Here is an 18307-nt window from a genome sequence, read left to right on the forward strand (position 1 = left end):
TAAAGGAAGCCCATATAATCTTAGGCTTTAAGTCTCTTCGAAATAATGAAAATCTTAATATATTAGCTACAGCCAAAATATATAACGTCGATCGCAGTACTCTTAAGACACCGACGCGCCGGCCGGCCTGCACGACGCGATACTACGCCCAGATCGAAGAAGCTTACTTAATCCAAAGAGGAGGCTATTATTTACTATATTATTAAATTATCTACGTAAACTTTTCTACTAAAATTATGTAGTATAAAAGATATAACTAACTAACTACTATATATAAGCGACGCGCCTCGTATTAGTAAACTATAAATATATAACTTCGTTAAACGCTAACTATAGCTCCGTACGTATTTTATACATAAATATAATTACTACAGAGTTAAGTAAAAGAATCCGAAAGTTATTACCGAATAGTTTATATTTATACGGAATATTAAAGTTAAGTACAATATCATAAATAGCGATATTTATAACTTCGACGTAACTAGGTTTATAATAAATATTATTTTTATAAATATAATAGTTATAACTTCGGAGAGCTTTAGTAAAGTAAAATTAATTTAGTTTAATAACTATATGTAAGTAACGGTAATCCAATAAGTTAATATCCTCGGTTAAGTTATTCCGTTTTTTATTATTTTAAATATATAGTATTACTTTATTAATTAATATGTTAAATATAATTTACCGTTTATTTAACGTCTCGTAATTATTAATAATAATTAAACTATAAATACGGTAGTTTTGATTTAAATTCAGTACTTTAATTATTATATAACGTTTTACATAAAGGGCAAATACCGGTTATTAATTCTCGATAGTTAGGAAAGTTATTATTCGATTAAATTCGATCACTATTATTAATAAAATGATATTATTACGCTCTATATACTTCCACACTCTTCCTACTTCCTTGAGTTAGTTAACATTAATTACTTTAAGCCGCTAAAATAAACGTACGGCCGCTAAATCGAGGGTTCAATACGTATATATATTATCTACGTAAGTAAGTTCGAGTTTCTTCATACTTTCCATAAAGCTCTCTTTACTTTTATAACGGAGAAGAATATATAGGGTAGCTTTATAAGTACTAGCCTTGTACTATATAATTTAAAGAGGGTACTTTGTAAATTAAATATAAAGCTTCGTACGTTAATACCCCTATCTTTAAGGCCGGGCACGGTATTTCCTTAGATGATTTAAATATTATAAAACCCTTAAAAAACTAACTTATATTTAACGTTTATTAACACTCGTATTACTAATGATCAAAATAGCTCCCCGACTTTAATATTAAATACTATAAATTAATTTACTAAAGGTATAAAGGTTATAATACACTAAGTAGCCCTAGTAAGGTACTAAGTAAGCGCCGGAGAGCTTAAAAACACGTATACGGCTCGGAGGATCACTTACTATACAAAATACACAGGATCTACTGGACCAGAAGGCCGTAGGTAGGGAAGCAGTGGAAGAAATATAGTATGACGAACCCCTATCCAGAACCTCTGAAAGGGATACTGGTTGGAGGCACTTCTGAACAATCCTGGTTCGGTACAGCTAAACAGTGTACAACAAATGGCTTGTCTCAATCACAATAGCCAAGATATCAACAATTGTGACTTGTATTGCATACTGCGGACCTGTCTATCCACACCAGCCAGTTCCTCCGTATATATAGACCTTGGGACCCTGAGGTGATCGCCCTGCTATGGCCCCGATTACTCCTAACACATTGCATCCTGCGAAGTGCTCGTCGTGCTATGCCTTCGATCATCCCGAGCATCTTGCATCCTGCAGAGTGCTCGTGTCCCTTGGCCCCATAGCACTTCTGGCCCGCCCTGATTGGCTGCCTCCTGACTTCCCTAATGATTGGCTGGGGACGTCCTGCGCTCCACATACTGCGCGACCTGCCGCTGAGTTAACTGTAACACATGGCCCGCTGCAGTCTCCACTCAGTCTTGCTATAATGAGAATAATGAAAATAATGAAAATATTTAATTTAGAATGGTAAGCTTTGCGGAACTAAGCTTACTCGCCCCGCTTACTCGTTCGCAAAATTTGCACTTGGCTTACTACTAAATTAATTCTTTGTTTATCCAAAAAAATTTTAAAATTTTTTTTTAAAAAAATTGAAACAAAAACTAAAAAAGGCCAGAGAAATCTACAAAAATATAAGCATTTTCCAAAATGCTTTCTTTTTTTTATAAAAAAAAATAAACCTTAAAATTTCCTTCAGCGAAAATCAAATCTATAACCCTTTCGAAAAAACCTAATTTATTTCATTTAACTATACTATAACCTATATTTATTTCAAAAAGAATCCTTATATAAAGAATTAAACTTATAGGTTTTTTTAAAAATAGTTTATATTTACTTAAATATATTACAGTTTCATTGTTGATTTCTATAAATAATAATAAAATAAAAATCTTCTTTTGGGGGAGCCGATCCGGGCGGAAAAACTTCGGGGAATTGTAAGTATCCCACATCTGTTTCTGGACCTCCGTAAACTCCGGTAAAAAGAAAGATTTGTAGATGCCAAAATGGAGGAGGTCTGAGCTACTGAGACTACACCAGTCTGGCTCCGTTGGGTTCATCGCAAAAAGGTCGCTACGCGCCACACCCTTTTTGTTTGCGTTAATAATGCCCGACAAGACCCTCACAGTCGCAACTTATGCTGCAGGTGCCTCGTTTGCCGCCATCACCCTCGTCTATGTATTTGGCCCGACTTTCTTCTTCGATGCTGGCACATCTGGCTCAACGATCCGAAATAGAGGCGCCGTCGGCCTCTCCAACCCTGCCAATGATTGTTTTATCAACTCTGTTCTCCAGGCACTCGCTGGCTTGGGGGACCTTCGAATTTATTTAATACGCGAAACACATCGTCGCAGCCTCGATGACGAGCTCGTCTACGCCCAGGTTGTACCAGTCGGTCTTCTCCCAGGAGATGCGCAACACTTTAGGGGTGACATGCCACATTGGAAGATGGAGGGTTTACAGAAAGGGCTGGTAACAAAGGGACTGAAAGATATTCTGGATGCTCTCAACGAACGACCTCTGTACAAGAAAACCATCACCGCCATGCCATTCCTTCGTGTCTTGGAGGAGGCATTTCGCCAGCGAATTAGCAGACGGCAACAAGACGCTCAAGAGTTTCTGCAAGTGGTTGCGGAAAGGCTCTGTAATGAATACCACGCGGGACGAAGAGCGAGGGCCTCTGCACGACGGAGTTGTGCTCTTGGTGATGCCGCTTTGGAGCTTGCGCAGACAGCGCCAGACAAGGACTCAACCCAGGGCCTGGTGATACAAGTCAACGACATTGAAAAATCACAAGGGCAGTCTGAAGTTGTCAATGATGGACTTGGTGAAGGGCGAGAGGAAGGCTTTCCTATGGAGGGACAGTCTGAATCACAGATCGAATGCCTCACATGTGGTTTCAAACCCCGTCCTACAGCAACAACATTTTGCACCTTGACTCTCAATGTGCCACAGGTGTCATCGGCCACCACACTTGGGGCTTGTTTTGATGGCATGTTCAAGACAGAATACATCGACGACTTCAAGTGTGAAAAATGTCGTTTGATGCATGCCATACTATTACTGGAAGCAGACCTGCAGCGATCCGCCTCGGAAGTGGCAAGAGAAAATATACGAGCAGCTATCGACAAACTGCAATCTGCTCTTGAAACAGATCCTGAGGACCCCCCCAATGATGTTGTTTTGCCAGACCTCAGTCATGCCCCAAAGCGACGAATAGCACGCCACATCCGCCTTACCAGTTTCCCGAAGATCCTGGCCATTCACCTCTCTCGCTCAATCTTCGACGCCAGTCATTATTCTCAGAAAAACTCGGCCAAGGTGGTTTTCCCCGAAAAACTTCCCCTGGGTGGGTTGCTTAACCAAAAAAAGTACAAACTCTTGGGCGTGGTGACACACAAGGGAAGTCACGACAGCGGTCATTATGAAACATTTCGTCGCCAGGTTATGCAACCCCCCTTTTCCAACCCTAGCACGTTTAAGCAAGCAGAAGTCTATAGCAAAACCGTCAGCCCGGCGCCCACGCCGCACATCAGAGCTCAGCGACCGGACGGTGGAGAGGAGAACTCGTTGATGTCAACACCAGATCTTTTGTCCCCTTCCGGGGGAGACTCACTCACGCCGCCGTTGGACCCTTGGAAACACTCTGCACCGGCACCTCAAACGTCTATCTTACCGGATGGAGATAGGCCAGCGTCACCTTTGGGCTCTCCGCAGAACGATGTCTTGTCTGTCAGCAGGGGTAGGGAGTCTGAATCCACCAGTCTCCGGTCGGTTGCAGCAAACGCCAAATCAACGTTCTCCAAAATCACCTCTCGACCTTCAGCCGGGACCGAGAGCAACTCAAAATCTGACGTGATGGATACATCTACTGCGAAATCATTGACCACTGCCAAGCCGAGGCGCCGAAAAGTCCAAGACCGGTGGTGGCGTATCAGCGACGACAAAGTTAAGGAAGCAAGTACCCGCGATGTTTTGAGCATGCAGCGGGAGGTCTACCTTCTGTTCTATGAGATGGAGCGCGCATAAAAGCCAGTTTCCATTGCTTCTAGCAAGCCCCTTATCTTGAAGTCATTTGAGTCAGCATCACCAATGTCGTGCCATTGGAATTGTCAGTAGTGTGACAGTCCTACTTTGGAGAGACTACTTCGAAGGGAGATCGCGGTTGGGTAATGTAGATGTATTAAGTAAGGCCAAGTTAGACAAGTCATAGCATAAGCACCCCAACATGGCTCGCGTGAACTTCTTGCAGGCTCATAAACTTGTATCGGTTGCTTGGGCAAGTGTAAGAACCAAGTTCTTACAGCCCCCTATTTTCCCGCCAGAACCAAGCAACCATGTGTGTGATGGCGGGTGTTATTTTTGCGCCGATACTGGAACGCAAGTGTTGCTGGCATGACGACAGTGTATTTTCTCATGCTGACAGGCTCACTGGCCAAGCAACTCTTTAGCTAACTTGGCAGCTTCATCGCCGGTTGGTACAGGTGTGCTGTGGGCTTGGGCCGACTTTTGCGAGTCGAAACGCCACAATCCGCCAGTCTTGTCAGCGTCGCCATGCTCTGCTAGGTTGACGATTGGACCCAACCGGGTCAAGACCGGATCGGGGGAATCCGGGGAGGCAGTAAAATAGCGCCGTTCCCATGTGCGCCCCTCAGCCTTCTCTTTAATACGCATTTCACGCTGAGCACTCTCGATCTTGCTCTTCTCAACGTGGACAACGTCAAATTCACCCTTCGCAATCGCCACTGCAACCTTGTTCCATGCCCTTCTTGACTCAAGGGGATGTTGCTCATCGATGGGAGCGACGATGAGGTTGCTTGTTGGGTTTTGGGCTGGGTCCCAAAGTTCCACCAAGTTGCCGGCACTGTTGTGCTTGGCCGGGCCGGAGTGTATCTCGAAGGTTTTGGTCCACTGTCCCGAGACGTTGAAGAGGACATCCTTCTCCTTTCCAGTTGGGTACAACACCGCAGTGAGGGAATTTTTCTTGCCAGATAACCAGCCCTTTCCACTGTAGTCGACCTTTGCCGTGAAGCCATTCGAGGATGTAATGTAGGAGCTACCGTCAAGTTCGATGAAAGGGGAACCAAAGACGAGACCCTCGATGTGCAGCGACGGAAGAGTGATCAAGTAGGTGTCAGGTTCTCCCGAAGACGAGGGAACGGTGAGAACGGCGTGGCCTATTTGCTTGACGTTGATTGTCTTGGAAAAGGACGCCTTCTGGGCATTGTAGCCCTCGAGCCGAACACCTGATTGAGCTGCATGTTAGCCTTGGGCTTGGCACTCCCTCTTCTTCAGTTTAGAGGAAGGAATTCGTCGTACCGGTTGTAGCATTAGTGATGTTGTAGGCAGTTGCTGGTGGGTGATGGCTAATATCAGTGTCAGCAATCTGTAGGGCACAGCAGAGAGAGAAGGCCACGGGTCGACGAACCTAACCTGCTCGCTGATGAGCTCAGTTGTCCCAGCACCGTCCTCCCATTTCCCGAGGAACAGCTCGCCCAGGAACGGGTTCAGTGGCTTCTTTTCATTCCCGTATTGTTCACTCCGACTGGCGTACTGCTGTTTTAATGTTGTCAAGAACCACTTCAAGACCAGAAGCGCACGTTTCGCGGGGTCGGATTCCTTGGCAGGTGCGGCGAAAACGGATGGATGTTCGCACCAGTACGAGCTGAACTCGGTAAGGCTGGTAGACGAGAGGATGAAGGGAGGTGCGGTAAGGCTGGAGAGGTCTCCGTTGAAGGACGCGATAGACTGATCCCGTCAAGGAAAGGTTAGCCGCAATGCGCTACAAAAGGTCGTGTCGATAGCTTTGACTGAGCAAGGCAACTGACCTTGAGGAAAGCACCCCAGCCTCCTCCGGCACCGGCTTGCGCTTGCTGCGGTGGGGTCTCCATGATGTCTCCGAGGTGTGTTGAGCGCGAGAGAATAGACAGTTGGGAGGATTGCAATGGAGCAGCACAAAGCGTGGTTGAATGCGATTTGTGATGGGGTGTACCAAGTCTCGACACACGAGATCACTGTGGAGTTGTGGGGAATGGCGGGATGGAGGGGTGTGCTGGTGGAGAGTGGGTTCTTCCCGGTGATTTAAGAACGAGTGGCCCTTCTGAATGGTCTTGGGGAGCAAAAGGCGGCCCCCTTATTATGTCGCCGACTTGGGACACCTCCCAGACCTAGGCTGCGCCAATCATTGGTTACCTGCCGCCGACTTGTCAAAGGTTGGATACCTTTGCAACTGCGATCTGCTTGACGTCAACGTCTTTCCCATGTTTCCCACGTCACTGGCAGACCAAATCCAAAGGGGTGGGTGACAGTCTGCAGTCTGCAGCGTCAACAGGTACTGGGAACGACCTGGACGCCGACGCCAAGCTGTTGAGGTTTAACCTTGGCCTCAGCCACCCACCACGACTTGAAGCTCTGAATCCGACGAACTTAGGATTCTGTTGACGACTACCTGTGTTTCTACCCTAATTGAAATTTGCACCAACCAATCGACAGCAAACAAGATCCAGTATTTGTCACTCTGAATCCAACTTGGACTCGACCTCCTTAGACCACCACTCAGGCCAGTCAACCACTTTTCTCTCCTTTCTTGCCTTTTCGGCGCAAAAAACCATCGCGTGACTTCGAATAACCTCATCTAAAGTGCATCCAATCAGCTCTCTCTGGGCTCGGTCCGTAGACCAGCCGTGATTCTTGACCATGTCGACAGCCATGACAAACTGCCTTGTCAGACCAGCGTCCCCACCACCATGGCCCAGGCTCTCGACCTGTGTGTTGTGAGTGATGCTCTGTCCCGTGTTGAAGTTATGAACAGTAATGGTCCTTGAGTCGGCAAAAATTTCACCGTCTACACCATAAAGACGCGTGTACCGTTCGCACACCTCCTTTGTTTGGGCTACCATGTGGAACGTAGCCAACTTGCTACCACGCCCGCGAAGATTATCCGCCAAAGGAGCTGTCAGTGCGGTACTGCCACTACTCCCATCTTGGCTGGATAAAGGGGAAGAGGGCCTCAGGTCTTCATCCCACGAGATGGTGACAATCTGCTCGTCGCAAACGTCGTTGTCACTTTCGTAGACGCATCTGCCAAACCAGTTACGCTCTGCGACCTCTGCATTTGGGGTGTTGTCGTCGTAGTCCTCAGCCAGATTTGCGAGCACGGCAGCTTCGGCGTCTTGCCCAGTTCCATAAGACTCAATGTCCGGAATAACTATGCTCAAGGGCCATCCTCTGTTGCCTGTGCCCACGCCCACGAGTTCCGGGCCAACGTAAATTCGTTTGGCTGAGTATTTGCAAGACTGTTCAATGGGGCAGGACAAGCAGTTTGTGGCTGCTCCAGCTGCCAAAGGCTTTCTACTTTTCTTGAAATACTGAAGGGACCCTGTGCTGGAAACGGTGGAGGGCAGGTGAGGCGGAGGGCAGCCTCGCGAGGAACAGTCTGGAGGTGAACAGAGAAGCCACAAAAGCACATCGATATCGTGGCAGCTCTTGGTAAGGAGGCTGGGAGCCGATGTCCTCTCACGACGCCTATATAGATTCGCACCGATTAGGTATTGGCATTTGCAGGGTGGTTCAACTTCGGACATACCAGTTGCCTCTGACATATGAATGCGTGAAATGCCACCAGCCCACGGGTTCTGTATGAACCACCGACAAGATATCTCCAATGACGCGATCCTCCAACAGTAGTTTCCGAAGCAACTTATTGTGGGGGCTGTAGCGAAGAACATGTCCGATCGAAAACACGGTCTGTTGGCCTGTGGCGTCAACGTTGTCTTGCAGGGCTTTGTACATGTCGAGGCAATGGTCCAGAGTGGTCGCCATGGGCTTTTCGCACATGATGTGTATTCCACCCAGCTTGGAAAGAGCAACGACAACCGCGCGGTGCATCTCGTCAAGGACACAGACAAAGGCAGCATCGATGCCGAGGGGAACATCCTTCTCCCCAGCCTCAGCTCTTGCCCTACGCTCCGTTTCATAAGCCACAAATTCACGCCAATCTCTGAAGGAAGCCCCCTCTGGTGGTGGTAGGGTTGAGCCCCATATCATCGTTGTTCCAAACTTGTTCCTCTTGTAGTCGTCTGGCTCCGCAACAGCACTAAGAACGCCATTGCTAGAGGAGATGACGGCTCGGCCATAGGCCCGACCGCGAGAACCGGCACCGATGACCAGAAGTCGGGGGGGACACTCGGAAACAGAGGGTGGCGGTGGAGGAACCACTCCCTGATCCCTGGGTGTTTTGTCGTCCATGTCCATCGGCAGGTAGGAACCCAATAAATGTGTGGTTGAGCGTCAGCAAGTTTGAGACTGGGAGAGCAGGTGCTCATATACCTGCCAGGCAGTTAGCCCACAAGATGTATGTGGCAGGGGATTCGAAGGAGAGGGAGCTAGGGCTCATGGCAGGAGGTTGCCCTGCAAAATGCCTACGGTAATGCAAGATAGCCCGTATTGGGAACAGCGCTCCTCGTTCTGCCTTGCACAAACCAACAGCTCCGAGTCTCCAACCAGAGCCCTACCCGATGGGCGTCGATCTAAGGATAACCAAGCTCTGTGTTCCAATTGGTATGAGGGAGATGGTGTAAATGGACAATGCCCGGAACGATATCCGCGGCCGCCCCGCTTGGCCGTTCCCGTTCCGGGCCCAACCAGTTAATGTGCTCCGGGTCGGGTGTCTCCACCCCGCCTGCATGATTGTTCAACTCTACTTCTGATGTTCGGCGGCTGATCATAGGCCACTCGGGGTTTTGGCTCTTTTCTGGGAACCACCTTACTTTCCCCTCTTTCTCCGTAAAGGCGTAGTACGCGGCGAAAAAGAAATGTCCACTGACACGCCCGTATCCCATCCACGCGATGCCCTTGTGTGGATCGACTGTGAGGTATGTCGGATGTGTTGACGCACTTGACTTACGAGCTAACAGTAACTGACCATTTCATCATGATATGCCAGATGACTGGACTGGACCCAGATAATGACCTGATTCTGGAGATTTACTGTCTTATCACGGATGGTCAACTCAACCTGCTTGATGATGAGGGCTGGGGAACGATAGTGCACCAAAGCAAGGCGCGGATGGATGCCATGGACGACTGGTGCACCCGAGTCCGTAGGTTCAGCTGCCACCAGAGGACTTGGAAGCACACATCGGATTTCTAGGGCTAATATCGGTTCGACAACAGATGGTGGCAGTGGCCTTACCGATGCGGTGTTGAGATCAACCGTGACCCCAGAACAGGCTGCTGATGGGTTGCTTGCATATATTCAACAGTATGTGCCTGATCGAAATACCGCCCTTCTTGCTGGAAACAGTGTGCATGCAGACCGGGCTTTCCTTCGAAAGGCGCCCTATGACAAAGTTCTCGAGCATTTGCACTATCGGATCCTCGACGTTAGCAGCATTAAGGAGGCAGCCCGTCGATGGTGGTAAGTGGTTTGCTCCATTTCATGCCCCCAACTGGGGAAACCTCTGACACTACTTTGCAGTCCCAAGATTGCTTCCAAGGCACCCCGAAAGAAGGGGCTCCACAAAGCCAAAGACGACATACTGGAGAGCATTGAGGAAGCCAAGTACTTCAAAGCAGCCATTTTCCACGGAACTTGGTCGAGTTAAAAGAGCACTCGGTATATGCAGCTACAGGGCACGGCAGGGGATACAAATTAGGTGTATTCAAAACACACTACTACGCCTAGGTTGCTCTCATGCCGCTCTCTTGGAGAGCTCGTCTATGTCTTAACATTTGGCTCGTCTCTACCAACAAATTCCTTGAACTTCAGAAGCTCCGTCGCCATCTTGATCTCGGGTTTGAGGAACTCTTGTGCATCCATGTCATATGTAGCAGGGTCGCTGCTGTGCTGCTCAATGTAAAGACGAATTGTAGCACCTGACGACCCAGTTCCCGACAGACGAACAATGATACGGCTGCCAGACGAGAAGCAAGCATACAGGCCCTGGTTCGAAGATACGGAGCCATCCAGGTCAGTGTACGAGAAGTTTCCGGCCTCGGTAACTGTGCGGTCTGTTTATCGGAGAAACATCGCTGTTAGCATGGGCGAGATAAAGCTGTCAATTGTTGATATAAGCCATCACATACCTCCTACTTTGCTCCCGACGAAGTTGGGGTCCGCCACCAGGTCCTTCAATACGCCGACAACCTTGTTGGCGCCATCCGAGTCGACATCCTCGTAATCGTAGCGCGTAAAGAATGTGCGTCCATACTCGGCCCAGAAGTCCTTTTGGATCTGCTTGATGCTGGGCGCGACCCCGGGGTTAGCAACACCCAGGCCGGCAATGATGTTTAGCCAGGCTACAATGGCCCAGAGACCATCCTTCTCGCGAATATGGTTGCTTCCGGTACCAAAGGACTCCTCGCCGCAAATGGACAGCTTGTTGGCATCAAACAATGCACAGAAGAACTTCCACCCTGTCGGGACTTCGTAGCAGTTCAGGCCCTGCTTCTTGGCAACCAAGTCCACCGCCCCAGAGGTGGGCATGCTGCGGGCCAGGCCGTAGACGCCATTATTCTTGAAGTATGGAATCAAGTTAGCATGGTGGGCAATGATGGCCAAGCTGTCACCGGGGGACACGAAGGCACCAGCGCCGTAAATCATGTTGCGGTCACCATCGCCGTCGGATGCGGCGCCAAAGGGGATGCTGTTCTTCTCAACCACTTCGACTAGGCTGTGGGCATAGGTGAGGTTGGGGTCCGGGTGGCCCCCGTTGAAGTCAGGAGAAGGTTCGCAGTTCTGAATGGATTCAGCACCAAGACCAAGCTCCTGTTGGAAAATGGCCTTGCCGTACGGCCCAGTGACACCAGAAAGGCCGTCGAAGAGCACCTTGAAGTCGGGATGGGTGTTGAAGAACTTCTTGATCAGTTTGAAATCGAAGATGTTCTTGAGCATCTCGACATAATCGGCAGTGCTGTCCACCACCTCAACTTCCAAGTCACCATATGACTGGGTTCCAATGGTTGAAATATCAATGTCGGAAATGTCGGCAATCTTGTACGACGTGAGCGTCTTGGACACCTCGAAGATCTTGTTGGTGACCGATTCGGGGGCAGGGCCGCCATTGGCAAGGTTATACTTGATTCCGAAGTCATTCTTGGGACCTACGGGGATATGTCGTTAGCACAAGGAACAAGACCAGAGAGGAAGATACCGGATCAGGTCTTACCGCCGGGGTTGTGGCTGGCAGTCAACAAGATACCACCGGTGGCCTTGCGCTTGCGGATGACATGGCTGGCAGCGGGTGTTGACAGAATGCCATTCTGACCGACCAAGAGCTTCTTCACTCCGTATGCGGCGCCGATCTTGGCAATGACCTGAATGACCTCGGGGTTCCAGAATCGGCCATCACCACCAATGACGAGATACGATCCTTGAGGCGTCGGCTGGTCAGCTACGAGTTTACACAATCTCTCGACAGACGGGAGCCCGCGCTATGCCCACCTTCAACGCCCTCGGGAATGGACAGCAGGATGCTTGTGACGAAAGCCTCGCTGTAATGCGGTTGCTGGAAGACTGTGACCTTCTTGCGAAGCCCGGAGCTGTAGGCGTGCACCAAGAGGTTAGAAACAAGACTGATTGATGATCCTCACGAGAGCTGGACAGAGCTTGGGGAAGCTCTCACAGACAGCTCAGCTCAGTTCTGCGGGGCAAGCTGCAGGGGGGTGGGGTGCTGGCCGGTGACGTACGTGCCAGGTTTCTGGTCAGTGAAGGGCTTGAACTCGATCGACTTGACTTGCATCTTGACGCTTTCGAAGTGGCGGCGTGATTCTGTTGCTCTACAGGAGTAAAGAGGAGTTGGAGGGGAGAAGACGACGGGCACTAAGGGGGGGGCGTTATATGAGATTGATGAGGAGGGTCTGAGAGATTGGATCGGGACAAAAGAGGAGCACTTGTTGGGCTGGGGCGGGCACTGGCGGGGTGTGTGTGGCCCATGGCAGCAATTCCCGAGAGGCACTCGCCCCACCGTGCCATTCGGAATGGCAATGGCATCGCATCGAAACAGGACCGCAACTTCCTCTGCGGCGTGATGGGATGCAGGCAGACCCAGCGCCATGCCGCAGGTATGCCCGATAACTACTGCGCGCATTTTCACCTCGCACACGCAACCGGGCTGTTGTCAGGATAGCTCAAGCAACAGGCACGTGGAGGAAGCAATGACTCCCAGTCGTCTTTCGAACCTCTCTTGTAACTGATTTGAATAGACGAACTGACCCCATAATGCTCATGCCCAAGTCTGGTGAACCGAGAAGGTGGAATCCGTGATGTCATGTCATAGTGACAGACAAAGACGGGATCGGCCTTCTGCAGCGAGACCCCTCCGACTGGCCTAGGCTTGACCACTTGCTCCCAAGAACTCCATTACATGTAGCACACATAGTCTAGCCGTGTGTTGTCTAAGAAGGCCCTGCATCGTCGTTATCTACCTCCTCGGACGACTCGACATTTGCCATTCTCAATGCAAAGACTTCTCTGAACCTTTTTGCTCCTATATTTGTGACATCCTGTCAGTGAATTACCTCTGCGGATCTGAACGGATAGGGGCCACACACCTTCCTCGCGATCAAAATAAATCTCAAATGCACCAGACTTGTTCTGCCGCATATTTTCTTGCCGGTATGCGCTACAGAAGACATATAACTGTACATCCTTCAGCCACACACGGTGCTTAGAGCGACGGCTGAGCCAGGTCCGCGACTGGGACTGGTGTGTGACTGAGAAAACGGCGTTTAGAACAAGGTGGGCCGGTAGACAATAGGCACATGAAACTCACCAAAGGCTGTCCATACGGGACATTGTCTCAACTCCCCTTCCCATACCGCTGCATGGAGGCGTAGGCCTCGTGTTTGTATGTCTTCGTACACAATGAGGGAGTGTTTGAAGCCGTCATCAATAATTTGCCTGATGGAGACACGCAAGTCAGCTTGGACTGGGCCTGAACCCGTGATGGAAAAGGTGGGAGGAGGGAGTCTGGTTCAAACGCACGCTTGAAAGAGACGTTTCTCTCTCTGAAGTCCAAATTCATTGGGATGTATTTGTACCGTCAACATATTGCGTGCCTTCAGCGCCACAAACGTACAGTAAAACAACACCATTTCTAGACATCTTGTTAGCCAGTCCAGAGCCAAAGGAAATTAAAAAAGTGACGAGGACGGCTACCTTCCCATGTCAGGAAGTATAGAGCAGCCCAGAGTTTGCTGCATTGTTCTGACCGGCTCCATCGTTTGAGCTGCAGTGCACTTCCTTCCCGGTTGATACAGAGCTCGTGGGCACCAAACAGCGAGAACCAGGGAATATCGCCCTGCATGGTTCTCATGAGCAAGTAAGGTGATTGGTCGACCGAATTCAAGTAGACAACGATTGAGATCCTGTCCTCATCAAATGGCCTATAGTCACCAGTGGTATCAATACCCTTTCTGCATTGAAGAACTGAACTTATATGGCCAGTACGCACCTCCGGAATAGAATTTTGGACTCTGGCGGAATAGTGAAATGGCCCCAGGGGTAGAAGGGTCCATACGACTTGGAGCTTGAGAAATACGTCAGCTGGACCTTCAGAGGTGGCTATTTTCAACAGAACATACGGTCTTAAATGTTTCAGGGCCGTTCGAGACGGCAGCGGTAGGGAGAATATCTGCTCCGCCCAGTGTGCGTTCTGTGATCCGTTAGAATGGTGAATTCAACAGAAAGAGAGAACCTCACGAACGGCGTCTTGCATGATTGCTAGTGGCATGAGCTCTTGCCGCACCAGGGTCCTAATCTGCATCGGAGGTGGCGCTTCAGGGAGAGAGTAGTCGTTAGCCACCGCGAATTCTTCCTGGCCATGCGCCAGCTAGTTCCAGGGGGAAGAAACTCACCGATTCCTCTCTGTTCCCGCAGCTTCAAAATTCGAGTGCGGAGGGTTTCAAGAGTGTTGAGCTCAAAGCTCGGCGACCTAAACAAGGTAAGCTCACGGCCAAATAAAGTGTTAGAAGAAGATCAAAGTTACCTCGTCAGCAGCTGCTTCAGCAACGATAGGAAGTGATTGTAAAGGACAAATCTTTGTGGAAGTGGGAGCCCAGAGGCTTCTTCCGTCATTTTATTGTACATCTTTCGCCATCTCATTTCTCTCGAAATGGTTTTCTCCTCATAGTAACCGATGATATCTTTCAGGGTCCGAGACAGGCAAGGGAGCACGACGTTGAGGTAGTTGGCAACGATGGGGACACGCGAGAAGTGCACCTGGGATCGGTCGGCGAGGTCACGTAGAAGACGGCACGAGCTTCGTATCTCCCCGGTGAGGGCAATGAGATGACCATGGAAGGACTCGGGGAGTGCTATTCGTAGTTGATCGAGACCCATGGCCACAATTTCGCACCTGTCAGCCTCGCGACAGCAGCCCCGGAGGAGGTGTGCCTCAATGGGGATGTTGAGGTTCACTGCTGTCTCGAGTTCCATGATGACTTCTTCTGTCAGTCGATTGGGTAGTGTTTACAAATCAGCTGAGATATCGAGTTGAGTAATTCGTGCTGATTAGTCTGGATGACGGCGTCGGCCCATGGTGGACCTTGAAAATCATGATCTCTGGATGGCCCGGTATATCGCTGGCACCGGTGTTTTCTGGCGCCCCCCCCGAGATAGGCGATGGTGTTTTGGTTATTTCAAGATAATGTGCCGTTGCAGTGTCGAGGCTGGGGAGAAACAGGGCAGTGGAGGTTAGCACACTACTGACCCTGCCCAACCACCTGACCCGAACTCGAAGAGGAGAAGGGGTATGACAGTGGGCGGCGATGACAGGGGGTTTCAACAAAAACTCAGCCAAAGACTAGAGCGGTCACAATCTTTGTTCCGAGCTTTTGCACAGAAGGCAGGCAGGAGAGGACGGGGGGGTTGCAGATCGGAAGAAGTCCGAGGGAAACAAGCAGACGGGGACGAGACCGACTTTAATGCCAAGCCAACCCACCGACAGCGGCCGTGAAACATGCCTGTCATGCCCCCTCTAGTGTAAAGAGCCTCAATTGTTTAATCAACAACAAGTGCCGACTCTGAATAGCCTCCCATAGCCTTAGGTTATGATCAGGGTTATGAAGCAGGAGGTGGCCAGTAACACGGTATAGCCGTGGACGAAGGGAGCCGGATATTGGGCATCGAGGCATGATAAAAGAGACGCCGAACGAGTAGAGAGGAGGGAAAGATGGGGAGGCTCGAATCAGATGAGGCAAGGTGCATAGATTGCTGCAATGCAGAATGAACCGAGGAGTCAGAGACTGCCACGAAGCCAGCCCAGATGCTGCAGCAGCAGCAAAGGTCATAAACGTGCATTAGACAACTGTTGGAGGACTGAAGAGCGAATGAAGAGAACCGGGCCTCTGCGGCGATGGGACCTGCCATGCCGGGAAGAACCAATTGAGCGAGAGAGACCATGCATGGTAAGTTGCAGCAAGTGGACAATCTGCTGCCCACATGACGATGATTGGAAAGGGATGGGCGAGGGGGCGTGATTTTCACGTGAGCAGCAACTGCTGTGAGCTTTTTGGCCTGTGGAGCGAAGTATCGAACCACACCCGAACAATGGTTTGGCCATACGTCCCAGGTTGTCGACTGCGGCCCCAGATTATGTTGGGGAACCACTGCAAAAAACATGCTTACAATTGGGGGACATGATATTATGTAAAAGGCTCATTGTTGTCTCGAGGCCCAGGAGATGAGAAAAGGAAACCTTGAATATTTGTTATACATGTGTAGGTAGTAGCTTAAGGGGCCAGCATCACACCCCCCATGGACCCATGCGGCCCCCCAGCCCAAAAGAAGTCATCTGTAAGATTCCCTCTCCCTGAACGATTCCTTTGATCATAGCAAAACCTCGCGCAAAACCATGCCGGAAAATAACTGAAAAATAAAAAGAGAAGCACTGAAATCCCATGGCCGTGCCCCAAGCAACACCGTCCCAACCCAAAGACCAAAGATACATGGTTTAAAAAAAGGCGCCGAGCAAGTCGCACCGCCTTTGCATTGACTGGATATGTTTGTTTTTTCAAGACTAGTTGCCGCGAGCGCAACGAGTCGGCGAGAAAAGAGTGTATTTAGGACGACTCCTCCTCGTCGCCGTCGGCCTATGCGAACCGGTCAACCATCTTGCACCCTGGGAAGGTGTGATGCTCAGGCGAGACTTACGTTGTACGCCTGCTTCTCATCCTCATAACGCTTCTTGTCGGCGGCAGCCTTGGCCTCATACGGGGCACGCTGCTTGTCGCTGAGAGCCTTCCATCGCTCACCGAGGATCTTGCCAACCTGGCCGAAGGAAACACCAGGGTTCTCCTCGCGCACGTTCTCTCTCTGCTCGTTGGCAAAGAACATGTACGCCGAAAGACCACGCTTGGGAGCGTTGGGGTCTGCAGAGGCTGGTCAGCTCACGGCCCAGGCCAGGTCAAAGACGCGTCAGGACGCGCCAAGGATCCATTCTTTGCTTACCCTTCTTGCCCCGCCCCCTCTTCACCTTGGGCTCGGCCTTGCTCTTAACTGCGGCCTTAGGCATAATGATTGATGTGAAGCTATCGAGAGCACCATGTTAGTCTGTGAGACGTGTGAGGAGGACTGCGAGGAGGAATGCGAGGCCAGACTGCGTGTTGCGGGGGGTGCATGGGGCGAAGGGGGGCTTTCTCAAGCAACAGGCGCAACATGCGCGCGCGTCGTGGTGAGAAGCCGCCCCATCGCCGATGACGAATGGATGAGTGGCCCAGAGTCGCAAACGCAATTGCACGTGACGACGGCATCAAAACACGGCGCGAAGCTCAAAAATCAGAAGAGAACATGTGAAGATACGTACTGAAACGGTTTTGAAGGGATTCAGATGAAATGTGGGCTGGTGCTGGAAGTGCGCGACAGGTCAGTATGTCAGGTCGTTGTTTTGATCCGAGGGTTGAACTGGGTTGGCAGAGAGCAGGGCGGAGTGAGATATTAGAGAGAAGGATGAGTAGTGGGTGGGAGATGTGCAGCATAAACTGAAGGCGTCGGGTGGGTGGATGAGGAGGGAGAGTCAATGACAATGACCCAAGGTGCTGGGTGGCGGGGAGGCAGATAATTGCTTGCTTGCTTGTTGTTGCTGTGTATTGTTGCTGCTGCCGCTGCTGCTAAAAGGGAAGGGCAATGGAGAAAAGGCGCAAAGCCAATGGAGCAGGGCAGGAGTACTTGTGGTTTGGCGGGGAATGGCGGGCAGTGGGAGGTACTCACCGGATGCGCAGTTGTGCGGTCTTCAGTATTGGGAGTTGTGTGAGGTGCAAGTTTGTATGGGAGAAGGAAAGGAGAGTTGAGAGGGGAGGGGGACGCTGGGGAGCCGATTTTTCTAGAGGCAGGCCCGCTCCCTCACCCCGCCCGCCCCTTGATTCAAATCAGCCCGCTCATGCCTGGTAACAAAAAAAAGCTGCAGCCGGGCTGATTTTTTTGGGCCTGATTTTTGGCACCCACTCAACGCACCGGCCAGCCCTTGGGCCCTTGACTGTAAAGTACAAAGTACAAGGGTCCTTGTACAGCCGAACTGTGCGTTTTCGTACCCGGTACCTGCGACATTTCCCTCTCGTGCGTCGGCAGCGATGTCTTATACCACTACATCAGAAGGTCCCTTCTTGCTCTCACCTGCAACCCGCCGACACATCCTACTACACCACGGCCGGAAGCTCGTTGCTCGTTGCGACACCTCGGCCAGTTCAACTCGCTCCTGCCCAGCTCGCCATTCTGTCGCAGTCATGGCCACGTCCAGCCCAAGGGTTGAGTATGTCATCCATACACGAAAAC

The 18307-nt window shown here is 50.3% G+C and overlaps 8 protein-coding genes across 8 annotated transcripts; 2 read left to right on the forward strand and 6 right to left on the reverse strand.

Moving 5' to 3' along the window:
- Positions 1-2643: 2643 nt before the first annotated feature.
- QC761_114290 (uncharacterized protein) lies at positions 2644-4566 on the forward strand (the record flags this gene model as incomplete). Its single annotated transcript, XM_062874706.1, has 1 exon — positions 2644-4566. The coding sequence occupies one exon, from the start codon at positions 2644-2646 to the stop codon at positions 4564-4566; it is 1923 nt and encodes a 640-aa protein (XP_062737709.1).
- Positions 4567-4659: 93 nt separating this feature from the next.
- Positions 4660-6428, reverse strand: kes1 (Oxysterol-binding protein 4; the record flags this gene model as incomplete). Its single annotated transcript, XM_062874705.1, has 4 exons — positions 4660-5783; positions 5857-5903; positions 5966-6285; positions 6366-6428. 4 exons carry the CDS (start codon positions 6426-6428, stop codon positions 4966-4968), a joined length of 1248 nt encoding a protein of 415 aa, XP_062737710.1. The 3' UTR covers positions 4660-4965.
- Positions 6429-7049: 621 nt separating this feature from the next.
- On the reverse strand, positions 7050-8790 carry QC761_114270 (uncharacterized protein; the record flags this gene model as incomplete). The annotated part of the gene is made up of 2 exons (XM_062874704.1): positions 7050-8061; positions 8123-8790. 2 exons carry the CDS (start codon positions 8788-8790, stop codon positions 7050-7052), a joined length of 1680 nt encoding a protein of 559 aa, XP_062737711.1.
- Positions 8791-8826: 36 nt separating this feature from the next.
- On the reverse strand, positions 8827-9223 carry QC761_0014170 (uncharacterized protein; the record flags this gene model as incomplete). The annotated part of the gene is given in 3 exon segments (XM_062871967.1): positions 8827-8865; positions 8962-9046; positions 9051-9223. Coding segments are annotated over 3 exon segments (297 nt in total).
- Positions 9224-9237: 14 nt separating this feature from the next.
- Positions 9238-10173, forward strand: rex2 (Phosphatidylinositol 3,4,5-trisphosphate-dependent Rac exchanger 2 protein). The gene is made up of 3 exons (XM_062874703.1): positions 9238-9638; positions 9712-9955; positions 10016-10173. The coding sequence occupies exons 1-3, from the start codon at positions 9413-9415 to the stop codon at positions 10140-10142; spliced, it is 597 nt and encodes a 198-aa protein (XP_062737713.1). The 5' UTR covers positions 9238-9412; the 3' UTR covers positions 10143-10173.
- PGM2 (Phosphoglucomutase-2) lies at positions 10112-12626 on the reverse strand (the record flags this gene model as incomplete). Its single annotated transcript, XM_062874702.1, has 5 exons — positions 10112-10548; positions 10624-11640; positions 11706-11922; positions 11943-12078; positions 12226-12626. 5 exons carry the CDS (start codon positions 12624-12626, stop codon positions 10256-10258), a joined length of 2064 nt encoding a protein of 687 aa, XP_062737714.1. The 3' UTR covers positions 10112-10255.
- Positions 12627-13205: 579 nt separating this feature from the next.
- On the reverse strand, positions 13206-15928 carry QC761_114240 (uncharacterized protein; the record flags this gene model as incomplete). Its single annotated transcript, XM_062874701.1, has 6 exons — positions 14526-15928; positions 14395-14471; positions 14122-14192; positions 13992-14059; positions 13750-13923; positions 13206-13251 (listed from the first exon to the last, which is right to left on the reverse strand). Exons 1-6 carry the CDS (start codon positions 14972-14974, stop codon positions 13206-13208), a joined length of 885 nt encoding a protein of 294 aa, XP_062737715.1. The 5' UTR covers positions 14975-15928.
- A 151-nt stretch (positions 15929-16079) lies between these two features.
- On the reverse strand, positions 16080-17051 carry NHP6 (Non-histone chromosomal protein 6; the record flags this gene model as incomplete). Its single annotated transcript, XM_062874700.1, is given in 4 exon segments — positions 16080-16469; positions 16477-16629; positions 16691-16908; positions 16988-17051. Coding segments are annotated over 3 exon segments (312 nt in total). The 3' UTR covers positions 16080-16469; positions 16477-16599.
- Between the last annotated feature and the right edge of the window lie 1256 nt (positions 17052-18307).

The sequence above is a fragment of the Podospora bellae-mahoneyi genome (assembly GCF_035222275.1).
Source record: "Podospora bellae-mahoneyi strain CBS 112042 chromosome 1 map unlocalized CBS112042p_1, whole genome shotgun sequence".
Classification (NCBI taxonomy): Eukaryota; Fungi; Ascomycota; class Sordariomycetes; order Sordariales; family Podosporaceae; genus Podospora; species Podospora bellae-mahoneyi.

What these genes read in the sequence shown, in the direction of transcription:
- rex2 (XM_062874703.1), top strand. Translation starts at nt 9,413, where the DNA reads ATGTCGGATGTGTTGACGCACTTGACTTACGAGCTAACAGTAACTGAC. An exon ending in CGACTGGTGCACCCGAGTCC is followed by an intron (nt 9,639 to 9,711) that starts GTAGGTTCAGCT and finishes GTTCGACAACAG; the next exon opens with ATGGTGGCAGTGGCCTTACC. An exon ending in GAGGCAGCCCGTCGATGGTG is followed by an intron (nt 9,956 to 10,015) that starts GTAAGTGGTTTG and finishes ACTACTTTGCAG; the next exon opens with TCCCAAGATTGCTTCCAAGG.